This window comes from Cyprinodon variegatus, unplaced genomic scaffold (assembly GCF_000732505.1).
Source record: "Cyprinodon variegatus isolate N-32 unplaced genomic scaffold, C_variegatus-1.0 Scaffold1390, whole genome shotgun sequence".
Taxonomy (NCBI): Eukaryota; Metazoa; Chordata; class Actinopteri; order Cyprinodontiformes; family Cyprinodontidae; genus Cyprinodon; species Cyprinodon variegatus.
In genome coordinates this window covers 5,294-14,673 of record NW_015151843.1, presented here as the reverse complement: position 1 = coordinate 14,673, position 9,380 = coordinate 5,294, and the positions used below count along the sequence as shown (strand labels likewise).

The window sequence follows — 9,380 nt, the reverse complement described above, 5'->3', positions numbered from 1 at the left end:
AACATAGACAAACCTGTTGGTAATTCTTTACAACATAATTGAATCGCTCATTCACTTTTCTCAAATGTAAATTTTTTTTATGTTTCAATGTACAAAGTACATGTAAGGTTGATTTAGTACACAATTAACACATTTGGCCTGATTTTAGCACAACTCTCAAAGGAAAAAAAATCTGGTGATCTAAACTGATAGGTCGACTCACAGTCTAATTTTTTTTAAGACATTCTGTTAGTCTTTAACAGAATATTTTCATTTTGGATTCACCTAGATGGACTTTGTACGTTGAAATATGTAAAAAAAAACAAAACAAAAAAAAAACATTGGAAATGTAACCAAGTTAATGAGCAATTCAAAAGTTTGGAGGTTTGTCTCTCCTTTTTTTTTAATTGTTATCAAGAAAGGAGGCAAAATAGGAAAAAAGAAATATAAGGCCTTTGTTAGATATTAAATCGGGTTTCACTGTTGCTATGTTTGTGCCTCGGTGGCCACCGTACCCCCGTGTTACGTAGGGGATTGTTTGCCCTGTATCCTGCCAGTTCTATTCAGTAAAGCGGACCGCAACCACCATATTACCCGTCTCCTCGTTATTGAACTAACCCGGATAAATACATGACAATTGGCGACGAGGATGCGTCTGACCTCACGTGTAGTGTTTTTTTGGGGCAAATAGCCGTTTTGTTTTCAAGTCATGTGCGTAGTTGGCTGTTTCTGTGCTAAATGAGCAGCACCTCCTCGGATGAAAGCGCGGAAGGAAGCGCCGAAAGTTTAGCACTGCTGGGGCAACAGAGAAGCGACGCCGAACGGGAAAGTTCATTTCAACCGACCGTCAACGGACAGATAGACGGCAAGCAACGCGGAGAAACTCCTTCTATGATGGCGGGTGTTGTGGGGGACATTGGACCGTTTGATGACACGGTGGAGCAATGGAGCGCCTACACGGAGCGTTTTGAATTCTTCGTTCTAGCAAATGGCAAACAGTTTAGTAAAATTGACTTGAACCAGGCCTACCTACAGATGCCGGTGGACCCCGAGTCCAAAGAGTTACTGACAGTCAGCACACACAAGGGCCTTTTTCGGTACCGCCGTTTGGCTTTTGGCATAACATCGGCCCCTGCACTCTTCCAAAAGGCCATGGATCAGATTCTGGTGGGCCTCCCAGGGGTGCAGTGTTACTTGGACGATATCCTTATAACGGGGAGGGACAACGCCGATCATCTTCACAACCTGGACAGGACACTACAGAGGCTGAGGGAACACGGACTGAAAGTCCGCAAGGAGAAATGTGAGTTTTTTCAGTCCTCCATTGAGTACCTAGGTCACGTGATCGATGATAAAGGTCTACACAAGGCCCCCTCCAAGACCAAAGCCATTTTGGAAGCCCCAGCACCACAAAACGTCAACCAGTTACGCTCATACCTGGGGCTCCTGAACTACTATGGTCGGTTCATCCCCAATCTCTCCACCTTATTGAAGCCCCTCCACGAGCTACTGAGGCACGGTAAGAAATGGGAGTGGTCAGAGGCTTGCCAGATAGCTTTCACCAGCTCGAAGAAAGCCCTGCTGAACTCGGAGGTGCTTACACATTTCAACCCAGCACTGCCACTTCAGTTGGCCTGCGACGCATCCCCCTATGGAGTTGGCGCGGTGGTCTCACACATCATGCCGGACGGCACGGATAAACCCATCGCTTTCGCCTCTAAGACCCTTAATAAGGCTGAATGTAACTATGCACAGATCGAGCGGGAGGCACTGAGCATCGTGTTTGGAATAAGGAAATTCCACCAGTACCTTTTTGGAAGGAGATTTACGCTTCTAACTGACCACAAACCACTGACAGCCCTGCTGGGGCCACACGCGGGCATTCCACCATTGGCTGCAAGCAGAATGCAGAGATGGGCCCTGCTGCTCTCAGGCCATGATTATGACATTAAGTACCGCCGATCCGAATTGCATGGTAATGCGGATGGCCTCTCCCGCTTACCGCTCCGCGTAGCAAAGCCAATGACCCAACCAAGCGACATCTTCTACTTCCAGCACGTGAGCGACACCCCTGTCACTGCTAAACAGGTGCGACGTGCCACCCGAAACGATCCGGTGTTATCAGCTGTAATGGATGCCATCATAAAAGGCAGGAGAATCCCAAGCACGCCTGACATCAAACCATATTTGGTCAGGCAACAAGAGCTTTCTGCACAGTTGGGGTGTTTGCTGTGGGGCAGAAGGGTCATCATACCCCCTTCTCTGCGGGGCCCAATGCTGAAACAACTCCACGTCGGGCACTGTGGCATAGTGCGTATGAAGGAGCTGGCCCGCAGCTATTTCTGGTGGCCGGGGCTAGACCAGCACATCGAGGACTTTGCAGGCCGCTGCACTGCCTGCCAAACTGTGCGAAACGCACCTAAACCAGCAGCAGTCCATCCATGGGAATGGCCCGCGGAGCCGTGGCAGCGTATACACATTGACTTTGCGGGACCATTCGAAGACAGAATGTTGTTGGTGGTGGTGGACGCTCACAGCAAATGGCCAGACGTGGCCATCATGCGTTCTACAACCACCAGGAAAACCATTGAGCGTCTGGAGGAAATGTTCAGCCGGTATGGAATACCGGAACAGCTGGTGAGCGACAACGGACCCCAATTTGTCGCAGAAGAGATGGAGGCCTTCCTCAAGATGAATGGAATTCAACACATTAAGTCAGCACCCTACCACCCGTCCACCAATGGACTGGCGGAGAGATTCGTACAAACCTTGAAGCACAGTCTAAAGGCTTCAGTGTTCCAAGGTTCCCTTCATCAGCGACTGTACAGTTTCCTGCTGACTTACCGAAACACGCCACACAGCACCACTAAGGCGTCGCCCGCTGAACTCCTCCTGAAAAGAGCGCTGCGCACCCAATTGGATTGCATACGGCCGCAGTCAAGGAGCCAAACTGTCCTGAGCAGTCAGCAAGAGCAGAGCCAACGTAGGGCAGGCACACCACGGTCTTTTCACATTGGTGACCCGGTCCTAGCTCGCAACTACCTAAGGGGTCCCAGGTGGGTGCCAGCGAAGGTAGTGGCCATTACTGGGCCGCTTTCATACCAAGTACGCACCAACGATGACTTAGTGTGGCGTCGTCATACGGACCAACTGCTGGCCAGCAAAGGCCCTGCCCCGGAACCAATGGGTTCCCCCCTGCAAGATATCTCCGACGGGGCAGACGCGGTGGAGGACCAGGCCGCCCCTGACACCCTGTCAACCACCCTTCAAGAGGACAACGTCACAGACCAGGTTCCCCAGCCCCCATTGACAACGGATTCAGCGCCACCGTTGTCTCCGGTGACCCATCATCCTCACCGGTATCCCACGCGGGAGCGACGGCCTCCTGACCGCCTGAACTTGTAGTCGATGGACTTTCATATCCTTTTTTTCTTGTGGTTTGGAAATTTTGAAGTTAGGTGTTATCCCCTGTTGGGGGTACGTTATCTTATTCTGGGGTTAGTGTTACTGAATATGGGGGGAGGAAATGTTAGATATTAAATCGGGTTTCACTGTTGCTATGTTTGTGCCTCGGCGGCCACCGTACCCCCGTGTAACGTAGGGGATTGTTTGCCCTGTATCCTGCCAGTTCTATTCAGTAAAGCGGACCGCAATCACCATATTACCCATCTCCTCGTTATTGAACTAACCCGGATAAATACATGACTTCTTTTCAGATGATAATCTGATATTTTGGTTTAATATTTCCACAGTCTAGATAGGAATCAAAAACAGCATAGATGTACCAAAATGTTAAACGAAGAAGGGAATCATAACTAAGTATAGGGATCAAGAATTCTCCTCCAGAATTGTTACTGCAGAGAACAGTCTCAGTTCTTTCAGAACATGAACATGTTTCAGAATACAGACCAGATCATCTCTCCACCATATAATAGCTCAAGTTTTTCTGCACTGTAAAACAGGTGGTGAATGAGTGCAAACCCCTTCAAAGTTGAACAGAGATATTTCTACAGCTGTGCACCTCCTGCCCTCATCCCCCTGCTGCTCATTTAAAGGACATTTAGACTCCGATTGCTGCTAGTGACGATAATCACACCTCATTTTTTTGGTGCCAGCATGTTTTCAGGAAAAAGCTTTCAGATTTGAATACCCAGATCAGGTCGCTGGTGGAAGTCTCTAATGCTTTCATGTCTAACAAATCAACCTTCAGCTGTTGTTTGTAGTACAAAATAGATGCAATGCATCATGCTGCTCACTCTGCTGCTTTTTTGTTTTCTTGCAATCACAGTTTGCATTTCGGTGAATTCTTGTAATCACATCTTTCACCTGAAATAAAGTATTGTGTCAAAATAGGCAGATCAAAAGCATTCATTGTGTAAGAACAAAGAGCATGCAACAAAAAGTTTTCATACTTCTTGATCAGTTTGCTATGTTGAGATTGTTATCTCCAAATTACTTAGGAAAAGGCTCCACATTTTAATGCTGTTTTTATGTTTTTATTGCTTTTGGACGGTAAGGCTCTTGCATGACTGTTGCTTATTTTTATAGCAGCCCTGTGTGAAGTGAAAAAAAGAAGGCCCGGGTCTTAAGTGCAAATGTATAAATGTGTGGTAAAGAAAGGATCCTTTAATTAGACATTTTTATTGCAATTTGGTTCTTTATTTTCCATCCTAAATTCAACTCTTTCAATATTACATTTAAACTTTTATGCTACTTGTTGATTTATGTTGGGTGCTTCACATGTTTAACAGCAGTTTAAAAGGTTTTGTTAACAGGTTCATCTTATTATCTTATTAACCAAACCAACATCCAAAACAAAGCTGTTTTAATAATTATCATATTTCCACACTGCAATTATGCAGTCTGCAGTTTTCTTTATATTTTCTCTGTCCAAACAAATATTAGAAATGATACGTTCATTAAAAGTTTAACAGATCAAGAGCTATTTAACAAAAGCCATCCCATGTGTTCTGATTTGTTGGACCCTGGTCACAATGAGAAAGGAGGTCCCTCAATTTAGGTGACCCCGCTTGTTGTATAAATTTAATCTGTGACAAGCTGAATTTCTCCTTATACCACGTGTATGCAGATGACACAGTGTTATGCACATCGGCACCCTCTCTGGATGCATTACACTCAAACCTTCCGACTCATTTCATCCTGTAACTGAACAAATTAGTCCTTAATGCTTGCTAAACCAAAAGGTAAGTTGTTTTCCCATAAAATGACAGAAACCTTTCCTTTATTCAAAACATCATAGTGATATCATAGAGGTTGTGTACCATACATAAATCAGTCTTTGGCTTCAATAGGATCTTCATTTTAAGTATCATATTACACACCTGATATCTAAAGATTTTTATACAGATTAAAACCATTCCATTCCTTTTTTTAAGCCACTTGTAACACAACCTTTTTTTTTTTTTTTTATCACAGCTGTATTATAGTGATACCATTTACAGATCTGCCTCTCCAAATACCTTATCTAAAATCGACCCTATCTATAATGCTGGTTTACAGCCAGAGGCAAAGACAAAAAACAAAGTTAAACTCAGGTTGACAAAAAGCTCAGTTTGACTCAGCAAAAACTCAGCTTGGCTAGAGTAACCAAAACTCTGGCATCGAGGTAGTGGCAGTCAGCAGCTTAAGAACTCTCCGTTTAACGAGGAAACCATCAGCAGGTGTGTGAGGAGGCGGACCAGAACCAGGCGCCTCCTAGTGGAGGAAGGGAGACAAACACAGAAACACAAACACAAAGACAGGAGTCCTGACACATTACAATTTTAATGTCTTCAGTACAGGGGCCAAAACAGGGGGCCAGGACATGATCTACAGGGGCACTGGTCCCTGTTGGCCCCTGTAGAACCGCCGATGGTGAAGAATGATGACACTGTGGCATCTCCCTGAAATTAGTTTTTGGAGCTTGGGATGTCTGCTTTTGTGCGCTCAGAGCCTCGAAAGAGTATAGTCCATAGTGTTGGAATGATCTGCAGCTCAGATTAAATTAGAGTTTTTAATCTCTAACAAAGTTTTATTTTTAGTTTTATTTCAAATTATTAACAGAAGTCTTGCTCCTGTATTTATGTGTAGACAAAATGACAGAAACACTAACATCTGTTTTATTTTTATTTTTTTTAACGATCTAGTGACAGATACTCCAATTTGTATACTTTTGTATATTCTGTTTTATTAGCTTTTAAATTATTTATATGAATTATCTAGTGACAAAAACACAAACATTTAATTGTTTGTATTCTCTGTTTTTATAGTTTTCTACTTTGTTTTCATGGAGGCTCCAGAGATATTATTAGTCATTGTTTATGAATGCTTGTTTTTTATCCTTCCAAATTGTGCTTGGCTTGGACATCCTCATAAAAGAGATTAATAATCTTAATGGATTTCTTTCCTGGTAAAAAAAAAAACCTTCAAATAAAATACCTTATTTTCATGTTGCTTCATGACATCAGCTCTGTTGTTCCTCTTTTTATAAAATAATCAAGACCATGTTTCTAAAGTTTGAACAGAAAACAAAATAAATCACACCTGGGGGCAGAAAATGTTGCTAACAGAAAAGAAAATATTGTTTTTGCTCTTGCTTTTTCCTTTAATAGATTTTATATGATTTTGCCTCCTGTGTTGATGTCAGAGAAAAAAAATCAATAAAACGTGTGCCATGATTTCGCACGCTTAAGAGAAAATCACTAAAGCCACAAATCCTGAACTGTGTGGAGCTTCATGGCTCTTTCCCAGGAAAGATGTGACGATTTTTCTGCCTCACTGCTTTCCTATTTGGTTTAGAGAATATAAATGAACTATTTCAGATGTTCTTCATATGGTTTAAAAAAATGCCCAAGCTTTATGTGAACTAAATATCAGGATCCCATCTGAAACGTCACAATAACATAAATGAGACACTTTTATGAGAGTCTCTCTGTTCTCTTCATAGTCATACACTTACATTTTGGCAACATGATAGAAAAACTTAAAAAGAAAATAAGGGATTCATAAAATTTAAGTAAGATGGCTGCTCTTTGTTAATGAATAGAAGTGTTTAGAGATCTTGAAATCTAAAACTGTTAGCCTGACAGATGCAAATTAGGTTAAGAAGAGTAAAGTGAAAACATAAAGAGGTCACAGCTGAGTAAAATTTATTTAAAGTGAGTGGTTTGAGAGGCCAGGTGCTGTGGATTAATGTAACAACCTTTATCCTCTCCCTAGGCTTACAGCACTCCTCTTAGCCTCTTATAAAGATGCTTTTCAATTAAACCTGACTGCTCGTGCAAATATGAATGCTAATGTGATGAATGGAGTCCATATGTGCCAGTGAACGAATAACTGAACACCGACAAATGTCAATAAGCTTTAAATTAGAGAGACACTTTTTATTTATATATATTTGACGAGCAAACACACTCAGAAGAAACAAGATTTTAAAAGACAAGAAACTTGATTTGCTTCAATAGCTATGTTTACATCGGCATAATTAGGGACTGATTGAAATAAAAATCTATTTTGTTAACACTGCAATCAGGATTACTTGTAATATGCTAATATTAAACATATATAGATTTGAATATGCTAATATGAATATGTGAATAGTTTAATATCAATATATGCTAAGTTTAATATTAATATGTTAGCAATAATATTAATAATTCATATTAAATACTAATATGTTAAGCTTCACTTGTTTAGTAATGAGATTTTAACTGAAATATTTTTGGCTAGGGGTTCAGTGGTTTTTGTTAATAATCTCATATTTTAAACTCTGAACAACATATGACAGTCTGAATATCAATTGATCAAATAACATATTTGCCACCCCTGCTGGGCTGGGCATTTAGTATATAACTATTGCACAATAATGATACCATGGAGAGTGGTGGCATGGTGATTAGGGCATTGCACTTGGGTCCCAGAGGTTCTGAGTTCAAGCCCCACTCCCACGGACTGCCACTCAGGGTCCCTGAGCAAGATCTTAACCCCACACTGTTCCCTGGGCACCGCACAATGGCAGCCCACTGCTCCCCAAGGGGATGGGTTAAATGCAGAGAGTTAATTTTGTTGTGATGTACTTGTGAAAATCTAATGACAACAAAATGCTGGAATATATAAATGTCTAGCAGAACTTGTGCCAAGGGGATGGGTTAAATGCAGACAGTGAATTGTATTGCTTTTTACTTGTGACAGTGTAATAACAATAAAAGTTGAATTCTGATCTCTTCTATTCTATGGATGGATGGCATAATAGCACCAATACCATTCCCATAATTTTCTTCTTTTAATAGTTTTCTGTTTACATATTGTCAAACTAATCAACATTTTCCTTTTCTATCTTACCACTGTACCACTTTCCTCCAATGCTGCACCATGTCCACTTTGTCCTTGCTGAAAGTTGAGCTGACAGGTGCCTTGCTCAAAGGAACTTGCTGAATGACACAGGAATAACTCTGTCATGCTATGTACAAAGGTTTCCCCAACCAATCAGCAACGTCTGAAAACCAATTTTGGTCAACACTGCCCTCAGTTTTTTAGAGCATCCATCAGCAGGCTCCCACAAAACTCATTTCAAGAGCCACTTTAATAGTCTGAGCCAGTTCTTGACCTTCTATTTCAAAGTGGTTGCAGCTGTTGCTGCTGACGCCTTTTCTGTCCAGCTGTGGTAGTAGAGTCAGATTTCCATTGAACTGATTTCAAAATCTGTGAATGTCTACTTTTTTCTATGTAAAAATGAAAAATCACATTTGTGTCTGGTTGTTCTCTGTCTGCCTTTTACTTTCCTTTATGCTGAAAACATTCTCCACAGCATAACAGGAACAGCATATTTTTCATGCTTTAATGTTGGCAGTAGTTTCACAGCAATTTCAATTAAATTCAATTTATTTATATTGCACCAATTCACAACACATGTCATCTCAAGGCACTTTACAGACTTAGACTTAAAGTTAGACTTAGACTTCTTTATTTGTCATTTTGTATGCACAGTTCACTAGATCATACAGTCAAATTGATTCAAAGTTTTCAATCTAAGGAAAACCAGTTCATTGCATGGACTCATTGACTCGAATGCAATTCCTCACACTAAGCATGCTTGTGTGACAGTAAAAAAATAAAAATATTAAAAAACTCCCTTTTAACAGGAAGAAATCTCCAGGAAAACCAGGCTCAGTGTGAGCGGCCATCCCCCGAGGCGGACTGTGGTTCAAGGAGACAGAAGCAGAGATACAAAAGCAACTGTAAAAGGCGTCCCCGTCCAGGAAACACACAGCCAGGCAGATGAGCTCTGAGCCAGCTCCCATGTCAAAGGATGAATAGAGCACATCTAGCCAGTCACAGTCAGAGAAACAGGGCGATTTCGAAAATCTATAAACAAAGGTGTTGATGGTAGCAGCACAGCTGAT

At 41.8% G+C, this 9,380-nt stretch overlaps 1 protein-coding gene across 1 annotated transcript; it reads left to right on the top strand.

Annotated features, from left to right (window-relative positions):
* The first annotated feature begins 717 nt into the window (after positions 1-717).
* Positions 718-3,384, top strand: LOC107103185 (uncharacterized protein K02A2.6-like). The gene has a single exon (XM_015402744.1). The coding sequence runs from the start codon at positions 718-720 to the stop codon at positions 3,382-3,384; it is 2,667 nt and encodes an 888-aa protein (XP_015258230.1).
* The last annotated feature ends 5,996 nt before the right edge of the window (positions 3,385-9,380 follow it).